Source organism: Hemiscyllium ocellatum, chromosome 4 (assembly GCF_020745735.1).
Source record: "Hemiscyllium ocellatum isolate sHemOce1 chromosome 4, sHemOce1.pat.X.cur, whole genome shotgun sequence".
NCBI classification, from domain to species: Eukaryota; Metazoa; Chordata; class Chondrichthyes; order Orectolobiformes; family Hemiscylliidae; genus Hemiscyllium; species Hemiscyllium ocellatum.
In genome coordinates, this window is record NC_083404.1 from 7,415,481 (window position 1) to 7,439,761 (window position 24,281).

At 39.4% G+C, this 24,281-nt stretch overlaps 1 protein-coding gene across 2 annotated transcripts in view; it reads right to left on the reverse strand.

Annotated features, from left to right (window-relative positions):
• Window positions 1–24,281, reverse strand: part of arfgef1 (ADP-ribosylation factor guanine nucleotide-exchange factor 1 (brefeldin A-inhibited)) — a 192,458-nt gene that overhangs the window by 35,405 nt on the left and 132,772 nt on the right. For both annotated transcript variants that reach the window (XM_060822700.1, XM_060822691.1), the window contains 8 exons: window positions 17,743–17,894; window positions 15,595–15,723; window positions 13,294–13,452; window positions 9,803–9,953; window positions 5,836–5,935; window positions 2,401–2,441; window positions 2,140–2,309; window positions 426–577 (listed from right to left, as the gene is read on the reverse strand). In XM_060822700.1, the coding sequence (XP_060678683.1) occupies window positions 426–577; window positions 2,140–2,309; window positions 2,401–2,441; window positions 5,836–5,935; window positions 9,803–9,953; window positions 13,294–13,452; window positions 15,595–15,723; window positions 17,743–17,894 (1,054 nt within the window). The remainder of the gene's footprint in view (window positions 1–425; window positions 578–2,139; window positions 2,310–2,400; window positions 2,442–5,835; window positions 5,936–9,802; window positions 9,954–13,293; window positions 13,453–15,594; window positions 15,724–17,742; window positions 17,895–24,281) is intronic.

Here is a 24,281-nt window from a genome sequence, read left to right on the forward strand (position 1 = left end):
ACATAAGTAACAGGTGAAGAAAGGGAGAGCTTGTACATAGATTGCTTGAACATTTGTTATTTAAGCTAACCTGAACATCTACCCTAGTTTACAAAACTTGATTTCCAAACATGTAACCTAAAATATTTTTGCTAAAAATTACAGAAGGTGAACACAATTTTTGTATTCAAATATTATTAGAAAAAATGCCATCTTCAACAACTTATCTTGCTGCTTCTTAAATTATTTTTAAAATTACACTGATTATATAGCAAATAAAATGTAATTTTGGCACTGTATAACATATCTACGACTTTTCAAATATGAGCCATTTTTATTATAACTCATCTGTTACAATAGTTTCTATATAATTTCTGCATGAAATTGAAATTTGACTACAGAAAGGAAACAATTTCTTTTAAAATCTTGTTCACTTGTCACTTTACCTGTTCTTTTTCATTATGTGCTCAAATGGTCTCAAGAAATCCTTCTGAAACCTGAAGTTAGCAAGTTCGCCTTTCTCTAAGAATTTCATTGATAACTGCCTCAGAGAATCTACTGCAAAAATGGCAACATCTTCATTGGGATTGCAGCCAACCTGATAACAGATGGGCAATACAAAATTCATAACAACACTATAAAAAAATCACATTAATCAAAGTCAATTCAATGGGTTGATTTCATCCACTAAATATTACAAATTCGTATGAGAAGATCATATATAGAAAACAAAATAAATTTGCATTATAGTAATGACACTGGATATTTCAATCTGATTAGACAGTCTACTATGACACTGCAAACAAAACTCAATTGAAGGTTAAAAGATGAAGGCAATGGACCAGAGTAGATGGAGAACTGGTCTCTAGAGGGTAGACAACAAAAAAAAATGGTAAAATAAAAGCTAAAGTTAGGTAGAGATGATAAGTTGTCTTAGTACAAATGGAAAAGCAGAAAGCAATTGAACAGGGGGATCTGGGAGTTCTTGTCCATGAATCGCAAAAAGCCAGCATCTAAACATAGCAGGTAATAGGGAAAGCAAATGGAACATTAGCCTTTATTTCAAAGGGAATGCAGTATATGAGTACAGAGGTTTTGCTAAAACTATACAAGGTATTAATCAGACCACAGCACGAATCCTGTGAACAGCTGTAGGTCTAATATTGACATTTTATTTTTTCAGTTGTGAATCTGTGGAATTTACTACCTCACTTTAGTGGATACTGGGATGTTGAATAAATTTAAGGAGATAGACAGATTTTTAAGTCGTAATGAGTTGAAGGGTTAAGGAGGCCAGGCAGCAAGGAGGAATTGAAGCCAAGATAAGATCAGCTATGATCATATTAAATGGTGGAGCAAGCTCGAGTGGTTGAAATGCCTATGCCTACTCCTAGTTCTTATATAATTGGAAGTTCAATTTTCTCTTTAAAATTTATTAGTCTCTATGGGGAATGTAACATAAAAAAGTATATTATGGATGATTAGTGATAAGAGAGAGAAGTGATCAGGCGACAAGGTCAAAAAGGCTAGGAACAAAAAACAACTAAATAAAATTTATATAATTTCTGGTGCTGGTTACATTTACCAAACAAATCTTAATATTAAATACCAAGCTTTATGAGGGAGTAGGCAGGGTTAATCTGCATCAAGGAGTGGCAGACACATTAAGCTCCCAATGCAACAGCATTTTTAAATGTACAAGGTGCAAGTCCAGTAGTAGCTGCTTTTGACTGAATAAATGCTGGTGTCCAAAAATCTATACATAATAAACACGATCATGTCCAAAATGTAATTGATAACATGGCATTAAGGATAAATTCTTTGCATCAACACTTGAGCTAAGGAACCATGAGAAGTAAATAGTTATGCAAACATTGTAAAATATTTTTTCATTTGGACAAGTAAATAAGCACATTTAAAATGAGCTTATGATGGATCAAATTACTTTCAGAACATTAGGATGGCACGGTGGCTCAGTGGTTAGCACTGCTGCCTCATAGCACCAACGACCCAGATTCAATTCCTGCCTGTGTGTTTGGTGCATTAGTGGGTTAAGTGTTGGGAAATGGATCTGTGTAGGTTACTCTTCGGAGGGTCAGTGTGGACTGGTTGGGCCAAATGGCCTGTTTCCAGACTGTAGGGAATCTAATCTAAAATTACCTTATTGAAATGGTCTCCAATGACCTCCCATATTCTGGACCATTGTAGCCTTATTCGCCCCATGTTGTAATAAGATATCTCAACAATCTTCTGTAGACTGAACATTCGCGGATGTGTTGGTGAGGCTAACTCATCCATGGAAACAGCACAAAGCCAGCGTACAAAATCAACTGCAAATAAAAAATAACTACAATGTTATCCAATGCACCAGTGGAGTAAACTGACACAGAAATATTAAAAATATTGATAATCAGCACTTACCAATAGCATTTCCGTCAAGTCTTGTAGATCCTGTGAAAATTCTAGAATGCAATAAGTAGATTTTTCATTTTGAACATGACACATGAAATGCACACATGGCTCAGTCACATGCACCGAAGGCCATAAAATACTGGAAAAGGGACAGAGCAGGCAAAGTTTGCTATGGTGTTAACTGAATTCAATTAACTTAATATTGGCTGAGGACATAAATATATAAGAAAAGAGGTGGATGATTTCCTTAAATGTATACATGAGAATTTTCTAGATTTCAGAAATTCAGGTCTGTCAGCATCCATGGGAAGAAAATAGAGTTAACATTTCAAGTCCAGTGATTGTTCGTCTTGAAGAGTCTCCAGATTTGAAAAGTTAACTCTATTTTTTTCCCACAGATGCTCCTGAGTTTCTGCAGCAATTTTTATTTTTGTTTCGGACTTCCAGCATGTGCAGTTCTTTGTTTTTGCCTTACTTTAATTTTCTTTATTAATATGATTCCAACTCAAAAACAATGAAAACAGAAATAAAAACAAAGCTTTGGAAAAATTCCAAGTTCTACAGCATCTATACAAAGGTAGTTAAAACTTGGTCCAAAGTAAGTCTTCTTTGGAACTCTTGAGCAAAATGGGAAGACACGTATTAGATGATATTTAATACTGTAAAATATTCACTAGGATGAATGAGGAGAGACCATAAAAAAAATGGCGCAACCTCACAAGGAATGCAAGGACAGAGATGTCAGTGTATATCTGCATACAAGTCTTTGAAAGGAGCATCTCAAATTACAAAAGCTATTAAAAGATATTAAAATGATTCTTGACTTAAATAGAGTTACTAAACAAAGAAAGCAAGGAAGAGATACGAAACCTTTATGAAAGGTTGTCTAACTGTATTGTGTTTTGTGGCTAATTGTGAATATCAAGCATTAAGGATGACAAAAGACATAGATATTGCAAAGAGAAGGTTTACTACAATAGCTCACAGAGTAGCGAGATGTGGGAAATTAGGGTTGCTCTTGCAGAAGGGAAGGTAATGTGACCAAAGATCATAAAGCATGACAACAGGGGGAAAAAAAAGAGGGAAAACAGTTTCCGGTGGTAGAGGTTTGGTAACCTGTGGACTGAGCATCAAGATAAAAGAATCAGCAGTGAAATGAGGAAATAAAATATGGCAAGTAGGAGTGGTAATGGACTATTTAGCTGTTTGTGTTCACCTCATCTTTCAATGAGGTCACTGTTGATTTCCCCCGTCTTAACCATGTTGCTGCACTATTCCCATTTCCACTAATGTTTTAATATGTAGAAGTCTATTGATCTCATCTTGCTCAAAGACTGAGCCTCCATACTCCAGAATAATTTATTAAAAAACATTCAGCAACTTGACTGCACTACCATTTAGTTGTGGAATCAGATTCAATAATAACATAAAAGAGAGAACTGGATTATTATGTGAAATAGAAAAAAAACTAGGCATTTGAGAGAAGAGTGGGACAATGGAAGTTACTAGATACATCTTTCAAAGAGCCAGCACCTGCAAAAGACAGAATGGCCACCTCTGTTCTGTAACATTGTTCATTCACAGAATGACAATTCATTGCTATCTCTATTTGTCCTCATGAAGTTGGCAGTCTCCTGTCTTCTTGAATCCCTGAAATCCATGATGTGTAAGGATACCCACAGTTCTGTTAGGGAAGGTGTGTGTTCCAGGATTTTAACTGTAAACAGTAAAGGAAGAGCGATATAGCTCCAAGTCAGGGTAATGTGTGGTTTGGAGGAAAACTTGCAGATAGCCCTGTTCTCATGTATCTGCTAGCCTTGTCCTTCCAGGTGGTAAAGGTCACAGGTTTGGAAGGTGCTGTCTAAGTAGTCATGGTAAGTTTTACAATGAACCTTGTAGGTAGTACACATTGCTGTAGCTGTACATCGGTGGCAATCAGAATGCAAATTGGAAGAGCTGAAAAGATACCATTTAAGCAGTTTGCTTTATCCTGGGATGGTGCTGAGCTTAAGTGTTGTTGGAGCTGCACCCCTCCAGGTGAGTGGGGAGCATTCAATCACACTCCTAACCTGTCTTGCAGAGTGGATAGGCTTTGGGGGGTCAGAAAGTGAGTTACTTGCTGCAGCATTCACAACCACTCATTTGCTTCTGTGGCCACAGCATTTATATAGTTGGCTCTGTTCAGTTTCTGCCCAGTATTAATGCCCAGGTTGCTGACAGTATGGATTCAGCAATGATACCACCATTGAATGTCAAAGGTCGATGGTTGGATTCTCTCATTAGAAATGGTCACATGCCACTTCTCAACACTGCAGTGATATCTTTTGGCTGAGATTCCAACTACTAACTAAGTATAACTCCAACCAGCAGAGAATTTTGTCGCCAATTCCCAGTGGCTCCACTTTTGTTAGGATTCCTTGATGTTACATTTGACATTCTGTCAAATCCGTCTTGATGTCTCCCTTATTTCTCCTCTTAAATTCAGCACTTTCAGCTATAGCTTGCAATGAGATCAGGAATTGAGCCGTTGGAGAGACCACAAATGTCACTTGATAGCATTGTCAATAACAGTTTCAACCCTTTACAGATGAGAGAGTAAATTTATAAGTCTTTTTGTGGACGAGACATAGTGGAGTAAGTTTTCACATCAGCTTGGTTAGGGGCATAGCTAGCTCTAGAACAGACGCTTTCAGTACAAATAGTAGAACATTGTCTTCAAGATTTTCTTGGTGCCACTAGGAATAAACTGAATTGATTGAAGACTGGTATCTTTGATGCTGGGGACCTCAGGAGGAGGCAGAGATGGATATTTCTGACTGAAAGTACTTGCAAATGTTTCAGCGTTTTCTTTTATACTGAATTCCTGGGCCCCATCATTGAGGATGGGAATATTAGTAAGCATCCTCCTTGAATGTGTTGTTTAGCTGTTCAGCACCATGCATGACTGGATGGGAAAAATCCCAGAATTTTGAGTTGATTTATAAGTTGTGGGGTCACCCTGTCGATTGCACTTCTGTCGTTTGGAACACAAGTAATCCTGTGTTGTAGTTTTTCCATGTTGACACCAGAATTTACATTGTTACCATAAATACATCCTAGACCTCAATTGATCCAAGATCTCTTGAAATAGCTTGCAGCTCTACATCACTTGTGTCTTTCAAGATGCTCCTTAAATTCTGCCTCTTTGTCTAAGTGTTTGGTCATCTGTCCTAATATGCTGTGGCTTAGTGAAATTTTGTTTGATAGCACCTTAATGAAGTAGCTTGTGATGTTTTATTGTGATAAAAATGCAACATAAATTAATTATTAAATAATTTTTTCTAAGGACAGGGTACCTCCTCCATTAAACTATTTTGATCAAACACTAAATTGTAAATGAAAGTCAAAGCATAAGTTGGACAAAGTAAACGAGAAGGATGACAAAATGTAAATCTGAAATCTTACCTGTCAACTGCAACAACAACACTCTGAGAGCTTGTCTCACCAATAGATTCCTGGATGCTGGCTATTTGTTTTCGGTCCACAGTCCCACTGACTAGAGTACCTGAGTAGGCATTGAAACAAACGCTACAGAATTAATTTTTTTAGGGTTTATATTTATTCTAGTGCAAACTTTTAGTTTGTAACACAAAATGCAATCTGTACGTATAAATAATTCTAGACAGAAGCAGCAATTACAGGGTATTGCAAATATACAATACAATTAAAAAAGGTAATCATGTTAAATTTAAGAAGCAATAACCAGAATGGAAATGACTTTTGAATGGCTCAATTTGAGATCTCAGAGCAAATGTAGAAAGAAGACAAGCCCAGATTAAATATTTTAATACCAAAAGGACAAAATTAAATATGCAAACATTTATGTTCTCTGTTGTTGCGTTCTGTTCGCCGAGCTGGGAATTTGTGTTGCAGACGTTTCGTCCCATGTCTAGGTGACAACCTCAGTGCTTGGAAGCCTCCTGTGAAGCGCTTCTGTGATCTTTCCTCCAGCATTTATAGTGATTTGTACCTGCCGCTTCCGGTTGTCAGTTCCAGCTGTCCGCTGCAGTGGCCGGTATATTGGGTCCAGGTCGATGTGCTGATTGATTGAATCTGTGGATGAGGGCCATGTCTCTAGGAATTCCCTGGCTGTTCTCTGTTTGGCTTGTCCTATAATAGTAATGTTGTCCCAGTTGAATTCATGTTGCTTGTCATCTGCATGTGTGACTACTAAGGATAGCTGGTCGTGTCGTTTCGTGGCTAGTTGGTGTTCATGGGTGCGGATCGTTAGCTGTCTTCCTGTTTGTCCTATGTAGTGTTTTGTGCAGTCCTTGCATGGGATTTTGTACGCTACATTGGTTTTGCTCATGCTGGGTATCAGGTCCTTTGTCCTGGTGAGTTGTTGTCTGAGAGTGGCTGTTGGTTTGTGTGCTGTTATGAGTCCTAGTGGTCGCAGTAGTCTGGCTGTCAGTTCAGAAATGTTTTTGATGTATGGTAGTGTGGCCAGTCCTTTGGGTTGCGGCATGTCCTCATTCCGTTGTCTTTGCCTTAGGCTTCTGTTGATGAAATTGCGCGGGTATCCGTTTTTGGCGAATACATTGTATATGTGTTCTTCTTCCTCTTTTTGCAGTTCTGGTGTACTGCAGTGTGTTGTGTCCCTTTTGAATAGTGTCTTGATGCAACTTCTTTTGTGTGTGTTGAGGTGGTTGCTTTTGTAGTTCAGGACTCGGTCTGTGTGTGCGGCTTTCCTGTATACGTTTGTGGTGAATTCTCCGTTTGGTGTTCTCTGTACCATCACGTCTAGGAATGGGAGTTTGCTGTCCTTTTCTTCCTCTCTAGTGAATCGGATTCCTGTGAGTGTGGCATTGATGATCTGGTCTGTGCCCTCTATTTCTGTGTTTTTAATGATTACAAAGGTGTCATCCATATATCTGACCCAGAGTTTGGGTTGAATTTGCGGTAATACTGTTTGTTCTAATCTTTGCATTATCGAAAGCAACCACCCCAACACACAAAAGAAGTTGCATCAAGACACTATTCAAAAGGGCCACAACACACTGCAGTACACCAGAACTGCAAAAAGAGGAAGAACATCTATACAATGTATTCGTCAAAAACAGATACCCGTGCAATTTCATTAACAGATGCCTAAGGGAAAGATAACGGAATGAGGACATGCCGCAACCCAAAGGACTGGCCACACTACCATACATCAAAAACATTTCTGAACTGACAGCCAGACTACTGCGACCACTAGGACTCATAACAGCACACAAACCAACAGCCACTCTCAGACAACAACTCACCAGAACGAAGGACCTGATACCCAGCATAAGCAAAACCAATGTAGTGTACAAAATCCCATGCAAGGACTGCACAAAACACTACATAGGACAAACAGGAAGACAGCTAACGATCTGCATCCATGAACACCAACTAGCCACGAAACGACACGACCAGCTATCCTTAGTAGCCACACACGCAGATGACAAGCAACATGAATTCGACTGGGACAACACTACTATTATAGGACAAGCCAAACAGAGAACAGCCAGGGAATTCCTAGAGACATGGCACTCATCCACAGATTCAATCAATCAGCACATCGACCCAGACCCAATATACCGACCACTGCAGCGGACAGCTGGAACTGACAACCGGAAGCGGCAGATACAAACCACTACAAATGCTGGAGGAAAGATCACAGAAGCGCTTCACAGGAGGTTCCCAAGCACTGAGGATGTCACCTAGACAGGGGACAAAACGTCTGCAACACAAACTCCCAGCTCAGTGAACAGAACCACAACAACTAGAACCCGAGCTACAAATCTTCTCCCAAACTTTGATTTATGTTCTCTGTTACAGATTCGCTAATTATTGGACACATATTAAATAGTTTCTACTGCAAAATTTAAAGCATCTGAATGGTTATAGTGTCAGAGATGTACAGCATGGAAAAAGACCCTTCAGTCCAATTCATCCATGTTGACCAGATATTCTAAATTAATCCAATTCAATTTGCCAGCATTTGGCCCATATCCCTCTAAACCTTTCATATCCATGTACACGTCTGGATGGCTTTTAAATGTTGGAATTATACCACCTCCACTACTTCCTCTGGCAGCTGATTTCATACACCCACCACTCTGCATGAAAATGTTGCTCCTTTGGTCCCTTTAAGTTTTATCCTCTCACCTTAAACTTATGCTCTCTAGCTTTGAATCCCATACTCTGGGGAAAGGACATTGGCTATTCATTCTATCCATGCAATTCATGATTTTACAAACTTCTGTAAGGTCACCCCTCAGCCTGTGATGCTTCAGAGAAAATAACATCAGCCTGTTCAGCCTCTCCCTCTAGCCCATAGCCCTGGTAACATCCTTGTAAATTCTTTCTAAACCCTTTCAAGTTTCACAACATCTTTCCTATAGTTGAGAGACCAAAAGTGAACACTGCATTCCAAAAGGGGCCTAACCAATGTCCTGTATAGCTGCAACATGACATCTCAACTCCTTTACTCAATGTACTGACCAATAAAGGCAAGTGTACCAAATACCGCCATCACTAACCTGTTATCTGCAACTCTACTTTCAAGGAACTATGAACCAAGGTCTCCTTGTTTGGCAACACTCTCCAGCATCATACCATGAAGTGTATACATCCTGCCCTGATTTGTCTTAGTAAAATGTAGCACCTCAGATTTGTCCAAATTAAACTCCATCTGGTAGCACCTCTACCTGATTTTAGGATGGCCTGGAGCTTTAAGAAATGTTACACAAATGCAAGCTTTTTTTCCATGCCATTTACTGAACCATTCCTCCAATTCAGTTCCTTTTCCACTTTCAACTTCAAGTCTGATATTTGGTTTCTCAGAAATCATACTGATAAAATAGGTTTCCAACTCATTCCATGATTCATTTTTCTTGACCCTCTTAAGCACTCTAATCTAAGTGTCAAATGGCTGGCTTTCACATCTTACTGTTTATAGGAAAACTGAATGAAGACTTGAATGATAAAGACCAAGACAAAATGAAGACAGCAGGGATAAGATTTTGGTGGCTGGGGATTTACTCCAGAAGGGGCTGCATACGAAAATAAATGAGAACTTGAAATGTTAGAGTGAACCAGTGGTGGACAATCACTAAAAATGCGAAAGGCTGCATAACGTACATTGCTTCAGAATGCTGAATTTGATAGGAATGGACCTACCATAATCCATATTCCCAAGAAGCTGCACAGAACTTGGCCATGTAGAAACCTGTATGTCCTGCTCAGTGTTAAATATAGTGATTGAATTAAAGGTGCTGTGCATTGAAAAAGCTGGCTTCACGCAACAATAACATTTTAAAAGAAACATCAAGGCCAAAAATGACAGCACGTGGCCATTGTGAAATTTACTCCAAGCATAATTTGTTGAAGAAAATCAACTTACCCAGTCCCAAACTTAAAAATTCGTCAGCTGTCTGGTCTCTGGATCCAGAAACTGATCCTTCTCGACCTCGAACTGTTCCAGAAATATAACGTGCTTTTACTCCAGTCCCTATTAACTGGGCCAGTTCCAGCTGACTGATGCATTTTAAGATCTATGAACATTACAGATACAAGAAAGGACAAGGTTACAAAATATTTTGAATACATTACAAAATTAGAACTAAAAGAAAACAAATTGAATTAAGGACATTTAAATGTTCTGAAACAATTTCTGAAGGTTTACACTGTCACACTTGAATGATTCACCTTAAAGTGAAATGAATTATGCTGCTGTATAATACAACTGACGTGTTTATTAAATCATAGATCTAAGAATTAATATTAGACAAATTAAAGATGACAGACTTTGTTTTAAGGAATCGTGACTAAAATACCCTTGTAAAATGAATGCCCTTCACGGAAATGTACATATTGAGAACAACTATTGAGTAATATAGAAACTAAGCTAAAAGGAAAAAAAATGTAAAACATGACTTGGATTATCAGGTGTCAAAGTAATATTTTAGCATAGGAAAAGATTACATCAGACAATAGATCAATCATGAACTGTCAATATCTGTCTTCAGTTACCAATAATTTAAAAGTTTAAGGCACAGAAGGTGGCCATTTTCCCTAACGTGTTAGCAATGGCTCTCTGAATAAAAATTTCATTTGGTGCCAAACTCTATGAAATCTCACATGATTTAAGGCAGAGGTTAGGATAGATTCTTAGAAAGCAGGTGGTGAAAGGGTATCAGAGGTAGACAGGAATATGGATTCGAGGTTATAATCAGATCAGCCATGATCTTTTCAAATGGAAGAACTTGTGAGGGGCTGAAATGCCGACTCCCACTTCTTGCTATATGTTCTACTTGACAAAGAGCAGTAGCACTGCTCCACACTCTACAATTCAATGCATGAACACTAACGGGCTCAGCAATGATCCTTATGGTTTGTCACTGCACACCAGCCACCAGACACATTAATAGCCTTCTTCCACTATCCTCTGTTACCTACAACAAAGCCAAATTTGGATCCAATTGGCCAAATTACCCTGGATACCACACGTTTTTACCTTCTTTATCAGTCTCCCACGCGGAAACTTCTTAAATGCTGCGAATGCCATATAAATTACATCAACTGCACTACCCTTATCTATACGCTTGGTCACCTCCTCAAAAACTTCAATCAGATTAGTTAAGCATGACTTCCTCTGACAAAGCCATGCTGACTACCCCCGATTAGCCTTTCCTTTCTATATACAGATTAATTCTCTCCTTCAGAATTTTCTCCATTAGGTTCCCTGCCACCGAGGAGATTCACTGGTCTATAATTCCCTAGATTATTTCTACCGCCTTTAGCATTATTTGATCTTTCTTGTACTATGTGTATGTTCCCCCTTGACCACTCCAGTTGAAATGCTGTGAACAATTTTGGTCTTATCTAGGGAGAGATAAAGTGACATTGGAGGGAGTCTAAAAGGAGGTTTACTTGGCTGATCCTGGATATGGAAGGACTATCTCATGAGGAGAAATCAAACAGATTGGGCCTGTACTCACATGAGCTGAAAATGTGTTGCTGGAAAGGCGCAGCAGGTCAGGCAGCATCCAAGGAATAGGAGAATCGACGTTTCTTGTCCCTTGGATGCTGCCTGACCTGCTGCGCTTTTCCAGCAACACATTTTCAGCTCTGATCTCCAGCATCTGCAGTCCTCACTTTCTCCTGTACTCATACGAGTTTAGAAGAGTGAGAGGTGAACTTTTTGAAACATACCAGATTCAAAGTGCAGAAAGATTTATTCTCATTGTGGGAGAGTTTAGGACCAGGGGACATAATCTCAGAACGAGGGGTCATCTATATAAGACAGAGATGTGGAGGAATTTCTTCTCTTAGAGGATAGAGAATCTATAAAATTTTTATCACAGAAGGCTGGTGAGATTGGGTCTTGCAAAAGTCTAGATTAGAGTGGTGCTGGAAAAGCAAAGCAGGTCAGGCAGCATCCGAGGAGCAGATTAATTCTCAAAACAAGGTAGATGTGATCTATATGGACTTCAGTAAGGCGTTTGACAAGGTTCCCCATGGGAGACTGATTAGCAAGGTTAGATCGCATGGAATACTGGGAGAACTAGCCATTTGGATACAGAACTGGCTCAAAGGTAGAGGACAGAGGGTGGTGGTGGAGGGTTGTTTTTCAGACTGGAGGCCTGTGACCATTGCAGTGCCACAAGGATCGGTGCTGGGGCCTCTACTTTTTGTCATTTACATAAATGATTTGGATGCGAGCAGAAGAGGTACAGTTAGCAAGTTTGCAGATGACACCAAAATTGGAGATGTAGTGGACAGTGAAGAGGGTTACCTCAGATTACAACAGGATCTTGACCAGATGGACCAATGGGCTGAGAAGTGGCAGATGGAGTATAGTTCAGATAAATGCAAGATGCTGCATTTTGGGAAAGCAAATCTTAGCAGGACTTATACACTTAATGGTAAGGTCCTAGGGAGTGTTGCTGAACAAAGAGACCTTGGAATGCAGGTTCAGAGCTCCTTGAAAGTGGAGTCACAAATAGATAGGATAGTGAAGGCGGCGTTTGGTATGCTTTCCTTTATTGGTCAGAGTATTGAGCACAGGAGTTGGGAGGTCATGTTGCGGTTGTACAGGACATTGGTTACACCACTGTTAGAATATTGCGTGCAATTCTGGTCTCCTTCCTATCAGAAAGACGTTGTGGAACTTGAAAGGGTTCAGAAAAGATTTACAAGGATATTGCCAGGGTTGGAGGATTTGAGCTACAGGGAAAGGCTGGGCTGTTTTCCCTGGAGCATCGTAGGCTGAGGGGTGACATTATAGAGGTTTGCAAAATTATGAGGGGCATGGAGAGGGTAAATAGACAAAGCATTTTCCCTGTAGTCTGGGAGTCCAGAACTAGAGGGCATAGGTTTTTAGGGTGAGAGGGGAAAGATATAAAAGAGACCTAAGTGGCACAGAGGGTGGTACGAGTATGGAAGGTGCTGCCAGAGGAAGTGGTGGAGGCTGGTACAATTGCAACATTTAAGAGGCATTTGGATGGGTATACGAATAGGAAGGATTTGGAGGGATATGGGTCGGGTGCTGACAGGTGGGACTAGATTGGGTTGGGATATCTGGTCGGCATGGACGGGTTGGACTAAAGGGTCTGTTTCTGTGCTGTACATCTCTATGACTTTATGATTAAAATTGTCTGAAACATGAAAACATCTCAACATTTGCCATTTTATAACTTTAATAATACTCTAAGAGTTAAACATTTTGCTTAATGCATAATTAAACAATTCACAGCAATTCAATAAATGGATACTGATGCAAAGCTAATACCTAAAAATTCCATCTCAACAATTTATATTCTCAACCGAAGTCAACAAGTTTATGTCAGTCTCAGAAAGGAAACACAGTAGTAAATGTTAAGACATTTATACCTCATGCCAGGAGGTCCCAAGGTAGTTCCCATCTGTGTGAGCCACTGTGATGAGTGTTTTGATTGTATCTATGTTCTTCTGCTTCATTTCAGTAATGCCAGAACTGGCCGTTAACAAAGTAAACCGTGCCAGAGCCTGCACATAGGCATCTCTTTCAAGCTGTTAACATAATTGTTGTAATTAAAGTCATTTAAAATGCAATAAAAGATACAATGACATTTTACTGCAATGACACCAATGTTCATAGTCAGCTAATGAAGTTCACCTTTTCCTTTGAATCGGAAAACAAAAAGTACATAGATTGCTTCTCTATACAGAAAGAGAATGATGCTTTCCAATCAGACGAGTATTATCTACATCATGACTCAGTGAGTTTGATGAATTGCCAAACTGACTGTTTTGATTCACAGCATTGTCAATAATTGTTTTTAAATTAGAACATTTAACATTTTTCACCCTGAAAATACTGGCATTTAATATGAATACACTGTAACCTATTAGAGAAAGCTATTCAGAAAACCGGCAATAGATCTTCTAATCCTAACACAAACCAAACATTAAGGTAAAATGTATACCATTTATTCATATGTCTTTATACTTCACAGAACCACATCCAGGTTACAATGTTTTAAGGCAGTTTGAGCAACTTCAGAAATTAATGTGAGACACTAATCCAGAAAAATACTCTACACAAGTACACAAATTCTCCCGTCAACTACTGTGGGCACACCATAACATACTCAGAACAAATATACTTGATACAGGTAACGTTTTAAAGGCTGAACATAAAAGTACATGGTGTCCTCATGAATAGTCATGGATATGATCCTGAAAATTGTGACTCTGAGTGAAAAGGCTTTGAGTAAAGGATTGATTAATTTCCATGAACCATAGTTAAGTTCCGTAGGGACTTCTTCAGCAGAGGAAAACAATTAAAACATTATGCTTGTACCACCTGTACTTCAGGTTCTGGTAAAAGAGAAGAAAGTAATATACTATTCTGCAGTACTGGTAGTTTGATCAGGCTCCAGAGGCTGGTCAGTGCAGCTGAAGTCCCAATACGACCGGTTTCTGTAGTGATTGGTTATCACATTTGCCTCACACCTGAAAGGTCCCCGGTTAGCACTGCCGCCTCACAGCACCAGGGACCTGGGTTCAATTCCCACCCTGGGTGACTGTCTGTGTAGAGTTCGCACATTCTCAGTGTCAGCGTGGGCTTCCTTGAGGTGCTCCGGTTTCCTCCCACAGTGGATAGGCCATGCTAAATTACCCATAGTGTTCAGTTATGTGCATGCTGAGTGAGTTAGCCATGGGAAATGCAGGGTTATAAGGATGTGCATGGGCGGAATGCTGTCTGGAGGGCTGGCGTGGGCTCAATGCTCCCACACTGTAAGGTTTCCATGAACTACCTCTACTGACCAAACTCTGCCACGAGATGGAGTCCCAAGAAGCTCAGTTTAAGTGGAGCCATTGGTAGACCAGGAGCTTAAAGCTAAGAATGAGGTGCCTAGTGCAGAAAATGGGCTGGGAGTGTAGGGGTTGGTTACTGTTGATGGAACGGCAGGATAGGGAAGCAAGGCCATAGCAAGCAAGCCAGGAGGCAAGGTTGGGAGGAAACAAGGCTCAGAAGCTCCAACTGCAGGAAGTAAGGCCAAAAGAAGAGCAGGGCAATTAAAGATGGGCAATAAGTATGGCCGGTCAGCAACACACACACATCCCATGAGTGTACATTAAAAAAAGGCACTTTTCTCTCAGCCAGAAAATAGAGTGGGTGTTTGTGATCCAGACACTGCTGTACTGGATGCTAAAACAAAAACAGCAACCCAAAATGAAAAACAGGCCCCAAAGAACAAAATCTTCGAGTAAAAAGTGAGGTCTGCAGATGCTGGAGATCAGAGCTGAAAATGTGTTGCTGGTCAAAGCACAACAGGTCAGGCAGCATCCAAGGAACAGGAAATTCGACGTTTCGGGCCAGAGCCTGATGAAGGGCTCTGGCCCGAAACGTCGAATTTCCTGTTCCTTGGATGCTGCCTGACCTGCTGTGCTTTGACCAGCAACACATTTTCAGCCCAAAGAACAAAAGGCATACAAAATGTGAAGTGGGGCAATGTTAGACTAACCTGCATGTCTCAACATGAGAAACCTCACTAACATTGTGACATATATTTCTGTCTGGTTCAACTCAATTCCAACCTCTGGAGATTTAGAAAACAGGATAAACCTACTCTTACAAACACAACCTATGTCAATAAACGCTATTGGAACAAAACAAGTTGATTTATATGAGGGTGCAGATATTACCTGAATATTGAAGATACACGCAGTCCGGATAGCACATCGTATGCCCTCCAGGCAAAGGAAAGCCACCTCTGTATCATCACAATCTTGTAACCCGACACTGAAAGCTGCCAGAAATGGTGTCCAAGCCAACTATGAAACAGAAATTTTATTTTTAAAAGCTTTTATGAGAAAACAAATATACAGCATATCCTCCAGAGAACACTCTACTGCACTGTTTCCATCACTAAGATGCTAGGCACTAAACTCGCAAAGATACTGCAATAAAGTAACCAGCTTCTTTCTAGTCCTTATTTCACATAAGTTAGAGATTTAACAGTTTGTAACCAATTATTGCTAAATCCCTATGGTACTAGTGTCTGAGCAAAAGTTATTTTAAAATAAGATTCCAGTGGTAAATCATAATACAGCAGAAAATGCCATGAAAAGGAATTGCAGAGAAAATTAAGAGGCATAATTCACTTCTTCAAAATGCTGCAAATGAAGAAAGATTACAGGAATCTTAACTTGACTGGAAAACAATCAAAACTTGCCCTGACATTAGATCAGCTTTGATTCTGGTTGCACAGAACTCCATGCGTTTACCTCATACACATCAAATCCTTTACGAATGTGCTGGATAAATAATAAACTCAAGGTTCAAAAACAAACTCAGAAAATGAAATGCACAATGGCTTCTGAAGCCATACATATGCTAAATATAGATGAAGAGGTGAAATATTTTGAATATTTATTCAATTTGGTTTAGAAAAGGCAGAATTAAGAGCAAGGGATACCAACGCAACATCTTTCTTCCAGATGTTACACGAGATAGCTAGAGACCATAATGGAGCATATGAAATGAAGGGAAGGGGACTTGCTTGCTGAAGTGCATAATTATTCTGAAAAAAAAATGCTGGAGATTACAGCAGGTCAGACAGCATTCACAGAGAAAGAGCAAGCTAACATTTCAAGTCTAAATGACTCTTTATCAGAGTCATCTGAACGCAAAACGTTAGTTTGCTCTCTCTCCATGGATGCTGTCTGACCCGCTATGATCTTCAGCTTTTATTGCTTTCAGTACAGATTCCAGCATCTGCAGTAACATGCCCCTATGGAATGCATAACTGCTCCATTGCTTTTTCATTTAAGAATAATGTACCTGAAAATACCTGAGAAAATTCAGAAAGATTTTGAAGCCCACCTTAGTGCTTCGTGAACTGACAGGAAGATTTGCATATTCTAATGTTTTTAAAATACAAGTTATTTTTCAGATTGTAAGAAATCTTAACAGTTTATAAACATAGACGTTTTTTATATAGAAGTTTCAGACAAATTACAAATTTACTAAATGTTTGAAGATTACAAGTGATAAGAAACTAATCTGATTCAGTGTTCGAGGTCAGAGTATTCCATCACTTGAAGTCACTTATTCCATTGTGTTCTGAACTTATCAGAGATTAGCACAATTTTTAAGTGAAGTGGGCACCCTGTAGAGTGGATGCCTTAGAGTGGATGCGTTCACCTTGCAATGTTCAAGTCATTAAAATCATGCAGATTTTCTCTTCAGGCTTTTTCGCTGGCTGTTTGATGCTCTGTGACTTCTAAAGCAAAAAATACGCTATATGTTTCTATTTCACTGAGCTGCTTCAGGCCAATTCACATCAAAAACCTTCTCATAAAACTTTGCTCGCATTCTGACAGCTGTGAAAAATTACACCACAGTAGATATAATTCACAACGATCGGAATAAATTAATAGCACTCACAATAAAAGATCCTATAACAATCTGAACAAAATTCAATTCACTCCATCCCCCAATATTAATAAGATTCCAATCTTGAAAAGATTCCAGGATTCAGATCTGTGGTAAAAATACATTATTTCTTCCTTATACAATATCCTATTTCTGCAACATGGATCCATTATTTGAGGGTTTTTTTTACATACACAGACTAACAAATAGTTTCCCTCTTTCAACAGAGAGGGGATTATCAAGAAGTCTGCTGACCAGGACGCTGGGCAAATAAATTGCACAGGTGGTGAGTTGGGAGGTGGTGCATGGTTTTTAAAAACCATAGACTCATAGGTGGTGGTAAGAAAGTGGCAAGGTTTATTCAAGAGATTAAAAGATACTCATCAATACATTTCTACAAGCAACTAATAACTTACTTTAAACATTGGCCTAACATGATCCAAGTGTGTAGCACTGGTAAAAGGTGCCTGCACATGGCTTACAGCCTCCATGAGGGCTTTGGCAGTTTTTGCCATTTGCTCCATCTCCAGGTTATAGAGAAGTCTTCGCTGTTTCTCACTGGCTACATCTGTAAGTATTGAAAGGTATAAAAACTTTTACTTGTTAAAAAAAGGTTCATGTAATTACTAAATTTTCTGCTTGGAATTATACAGTCAAAAACAATAACAAGGCTTTGACTCTGATGATTTCAAACAATAAATTACAAGCTTCAGTAACATATAATAGCAATAACAATACAGCTTTAAGTTCACTCCAGAATTTTTTTTTAAATCTATGAAACCCTTTGGGTTCTGCTTTCATTTTAAATTTTTTTTCATGGCTTGGTGCCACGCTGCGTTCCAATTGCTGTTGCATTGCAGTTTGAATGTTAACATCCATACTGAGACTGGTGATGCAACTGTTAAGTTTATTAATAGCTCATTACTGACGATTAATAGTCAGAATGAATCCTAATTTCAGAGAAGCGCAATCAAAAAACCCTATTTCATGAGCAATGCGATACACATCATTTTGCAAAGCTGTAAGATAGTGAGAAAATAGAAACAACTTGCAAATATGTTACAATATGTTACAACAGAAGGCAAGATACTGGTAAAGAACTCATTTTTACTTTTCCTATTTTCTGCACATAGAACATAGAAAAATACAGCGCAGTACAGGCCCTTCGGCCCTCGATGTTGCGCCGACCAAAGCCTACCTAACCTACACTAGCCCAATAACCTCCATATGCTTATCCAATGCCCACTTAAATGACCATAAAGAGGGAGAGTCCACCACTGCTACTGGCAGGGCATTCCATGAACTCTCAACCCGCTGAGTAAAAAATCTACCCCTAACATCTGTCCTATACCTACCACCCCTTAATTTAAAGCTGTGTCTCCTAGTAACAGTTGACTCCATTAGCGGAAAAAGGTTCTCACTGTCAACCCTATCTAAACCCCTAATCATCTTGTACTTTTCCTATTTTCTGCACATAGAACATAGATCTCCCCTAAACCTTCTTTTCTCCAATGAGAACAGCCCAAGTGCCTCAGCCTTTCCTCATTCGATCTTCCTACTATGCCAGGCAACATCCTGGTAAACCTCCGCTGCACTCGTTCCAATGCCTCCACGTCCTTCCTATAGTATGGCGACCAAAACTGCACACAATACTCCAGATGAGGCCGCACCAGAGTCTTATACAACTGCAACATGACCTCAGGACTTCGGAACTCAATTCCTCTACCAATAAAGCCCAATACACCATATGCTTTCTTCACAGCACTATTTATTTGGGTGGCAACTTTCAGAGATCTGTGTACGTGGACACCGAGATCCCTCTGCTCATCCACACTACCAAGTAGCCTAGCATTAGCCCAGTAATCCATCTTCTTGTTACTCCTACCAAAGTGAATGACTTCACACTTAGCTACATTGAACTCCATTTGCCACCTTTCTGCCCAGCTCTGCAACTTATCTATATCCCGCTGTAACCTGCCACATCCTTCTTCGCTGTCCACAACTCCACCGACTTCACCAACTTTCGTGTCATCTTCCTATTTTATAAGAGCAATATTTTTGGTATAAGGTGGCAGTGCTAACAATGTAGAATAATCTCTTCGTTGACCTGTGTTTCTTTAGTTTCAAAATATTTGTTTAAGATATACTCTCTAGGAGACTTAATTTCAACTTGCAGGTTCAGACCTCTAGATGCAGAGATCTGTGTAGTTGACATGATCAAGTGGTTCCACTGGCATCTGCATGCCTTTGAATTACAGAATGACAATTAAATTTTGAAAAAAATCATCTTAGCTGACTGCAATGCAGTTATGGAAGTTCTCTGGTGTCAAGCTTATTCATAAGCTTTCTTTTCTGAGTACTTGCTTTCATGCAACTACTTATCAGAGAAAGAATGCCAATTTTACAAATTACAATTTCCTGACAAATATGCATGGTATAAAGTTCAGTTTCTGATCCTCTTTCAATTATGATAGTTGCCAGCCACTCTTGTTAAAATGTGATTGATATGTTTGATCCACAGTAGTCAAGACACCCCCGATTACAAGTGCCCTTCTAAGCCACTCACCATTCTGACTTGTTAGTATATTGCCCTGCCTGAAGCTCTCTCCTTAATGACTTTGTGAATTTATATACACTAAATGGACCGCTGTGGTTCAAGACGGCAGCCCACCACCACTTTTCAAGGGCAAGTAAGGAAAGGCAATAAATGGTGGCCCAGCCAGTAATGTGGACATTCCAAGAATAAACAAATCGTAAATAAAAACCCTAACTTGCTTTCTTTTTAACTTAAGCCTCTACAAGATACTTACTCAGATGATGACACATTAAAACCTATTACAAGAAACAAAATTACACAACTGCATTTCAGAAGAAGGAAATTGTGATGGATCATACTTCAGAAATTGGCTTGTACCATTCTCACCTGGTTCCTTTTCTTAGCTACCTAAGCCAGAGTATCTCTTGCACTGTCTTCACCACCTACTCTTGCAATATTACTGCTGATGTCCTCCAGGTGTCTATTCCTGACATTCTCCTACTTCCCATCTACAAGTTGCTCTTAGGCTACATCATCTGAAAGCACAGTCTTAATTTTCACAAATATGTCAATGACACTACCACCTCCCTTGATTCTCCATTGTAGCAAAATTATCATACACAAAAAGTTTCTCCAAATAAATATTGGAAAGATTAAAACCCATCAGTTTCTGTCCAACACCAAACGTTATTGCCTAGTTACTGATGCTATCCCTCTCTCTGCAACTGTCCAAGATTAAGTTTGGTGCTGTGTTTGACTCAAACATTAAATTCCAACATATCTGGGAGTCTCAGCAAGATCAAGCATTTAAATCTCCATAGCGTTACTTGACTTTCCCCTGTTCTGACTCGTCTTGCCACTGAAAATGTCATTCATGCCACAATTAGATTAGATTAGATTAGATTACTACAGTGTGGAAACAGGCCCTTCGGCCCAACAAGTCCACACCGACCTGCCGAAGCACAACCCACCCATACCCCTACACTTACCCCTTACCTAACACTACGGGCAATTTAGCATGGCCAATTCACCTGACCCGCACATCTTTGTGACTGTGGGAGGAAACCGGAGCACCCGGAGGAAACCCACGCAGACATGGGGAGAACATGCAAACTCCACACAGTCAGTCACCTGAGTCGGGAATTGAACCCAGGTCTCAGGCGCTGTGAGGCAGCAGTGCTAACCACTGTGCCACCGTGCAGCCCAATATCGGTGTTCATCTAATTCTGGCCTTTTGAGATTCCCTGAATTTAACTGTTTGACCATTTGTAGTAATGCCTAGATATTAAGTTCAGGAATTCACTTCCCTTTGCTCCTTTAGACACAAGTGAAAATTTAACTTTTTACTCACATACTTGGCAATCTGGCTGACAATCTTGTTTTTAGGCTTGGCATGAAATGTTAGTTTATAATTCTCCCCTCAAGGTTGAGATATTTTATTAGGGAAAAATTTCTGTGGCTTTTGATTTCTCAGGCAAAAGAAACTCAGACACAACTCTGGCAAGAACTGTCAGCATGAAAAGACAACAGTCCTGTCCATTGTGATCCTAATGAAGTACTTTAGTAGCCTTTATGCTATAAGAGGGAAAGCAAAGAATATGTATGTGCATGAAGATCACATGAATTCTGTTTTAGAAGATTCTGACATCAACTGAAATCCTATCTGGAGGTCAACTGCAAAACTAAGAATCTAATCTTTTAAAACATCTTCCTTGAATGACAATATTATCTTTTATAAAATCCGATAACTGGGCACTGAATGGGGTTTTCAAGTTGACTTTGCTCATACAATTTGGATTAGTGACATTATCATCACTAATTCACTTGATTTAAATATAGTCCATAAAAAATTGCAAACTGGTACTCATAAGACAATTATTATTTATTTTCCAAACAGATCTCAGCATGCAAAGTCCCAAGAAAGCAAACAGTATTTACTTCGACAGTACATCATCAGCTTGAGTTGGTTACTTGAGGTGCAAGCTTGCTTTGGTCTAAAACATGGTGGTCTCAAACTTATTCAGTGCAAAATGATTTAATTAACAGCATACAAAGAGGTCAACGGCTATTACAAAGACAAAGCTGAAAGGAGATCAGAGCTAGCAACTAAATATTTTGGGGTATGACACCATTTACAAAGATAGGCAGGAAGGAAATGGAGGTGAGGCAGCTCGGTTTGTATGAGATGGAATAAATATAACAAGAAATGACCTTAGGAAGATGCAATCCATATTTATGGAAATAAGTAGTATCAAGGGGATGACGACTGGTTGGATTAGAAGACTATACCGGAAGACAACGAATAAATCAAGACATAATGAGGGTATGTAAAAAAAAGACAGTACATTGATCATGGGTAACTTTAATCCGCAAGTTAATGAGGAAAATCGAATCGGAGGTAGCCATGAGGAACAATTCATCGAGTCTATGTGGCGATGGTTTCCTGGAGCAACATGTGGTGGATCCAAAAAAGGATCACGTTATTTTAAATCTGCTAATATGTAACGAGGTGTATTTAATAAATTACCTGGGTAAAAGACCCCTTAGAAATCAGTGATCAAAGCATGGTTGAATTTAGAACTCTGGTTGAGAATGAGAAACTTATGTTGGAGACAATTGTGCTGAACTAAAATAAGGGTAAATACTGAGGTAGAATTAGATTAGATTTTAGATTAGACTTACAGTGTGGAAACAGGCCCTTCGGCCCAACAAGTCCACACCGACCCGCCGAAGCGCAACCCACCCATACCCCTACATTTACCCCTTACCTAACACTACGGGCAATTTTAGCTTGGCCAATTCACCTGACCCGCACATCTTTGGACTGTGGGAGGAAACCGGAGCACCCGGAGGAAACCCACGCAGACACGGGGAGAACGTGCAAACTCCACACAGTCAGTAGCCTGAGTCGGGAATTGAACCCGGGTCTACAGGCGCTGTGAGGCAGCAATGCTAACCATTGTGCCACCGTGCCGCCCTAAGCTGGAGTGGACTGGATGAACAATGCCAGACATTTAAGAAAATAGTTCATGATTCACATCAAAGACACATTCCTGTGAGGAAGGTGGAAAAGATAAACCAACAATGGTTAGCCAAGGAAGCTAAAGACAGTATTCAATTGAAAGAACAATCATACAATGTGACGAACATTATTGGTAGTGTAGAGTAATGGAAAAGGTTTTAAAAAAATGACAAAAGACGACCCTGAAAGTGAGAAAATAAACTTTGTGGGTAAGCTAGCAAATTATAAAAAATATATTTAAAGCAAAGAGGACTAAGTGAACATAGACCCCCCTCAGAGAACATAGCTGGAAATAACAATGGGGAACCAGGAAATGGCAGAGGAGTTGAATAAATACTTTGCATCATTTTTCACTGTAGTAGACGCCAATAGCATTTCAGAAATGCTAACGAATCAAGGGCAAAATGGGGAGGGGGAAGATGCAAGGAAATAACAATCACTAGAAACAAACGGGCTAAAGGCTAACAGGTTGCCAGACCTGACTGAATGCATCCTTGGACATTAAAGGAATTAAAGGAGATAGTGGATGCACTGGTAATAATCTTCTAAGAATCCTTAGGTTCTCAAGAAGTCCCAGAGAATAGGAAAATTGCCAATGTAACACTTACTCAAAAAGGGAGAGAGACTAAAACTAAGTAATTTTTGTCCAGTTAGCTTAACACTGACCACTGGGCAAACGTTAACATCTATTATAAAGTATGCAGTAACACTGCATTTATAAATACATAATATATCAAGCACAGTCAGCATGGTTTCATGAAAGGGAAATCATGTTAGACTAATTTATCACAATACTTTGAGGTGGTAACAAACAGAAACAATAAGGGGAATGAAAAAATGTACAGGGCATTTGATAAAGTACCATGTATAAGGCAAATTAATAAGAGCCCACAGTTGACGCTCGTATAAAACAGGCAATTGCTTAAATAACAAAAGACAGAGTTGGGAAAGGAGCATTTTGAGGATGGCAACCTATAATTAGTGGAGCGCCACAGACAGCGGTATTGGGGCAACAATTATTCACAACATATACAAATGATGTGGATGTCACGAAAGTAAGTGGAAAGACAAGCAATGAGGATGACAAAAAAAAACTATAGGTTTTTGACAGGTTGAATAATTGGGAAATGGAATAGAATACAGGAAATGTGAAGTTTTGCACTTTGGTAGGAGGAACAGGATATTATTTCAATGGAGGAAGACTGCAGAAGGTTATAGAATAAAGGATTTTGGGAGCTCTCCTGCATGAATACGTTGCATCCAAGTTTATCGGGTAAAAGGGAAGGCAAATGGAATGCTGGCCATTATTTCTCCTGCTATGCCTTATGGTTTTACAAGCTCTACTATTACTTTACATAAGAAACTTTACTGAGAAAATCATATTGATAACAGAATAA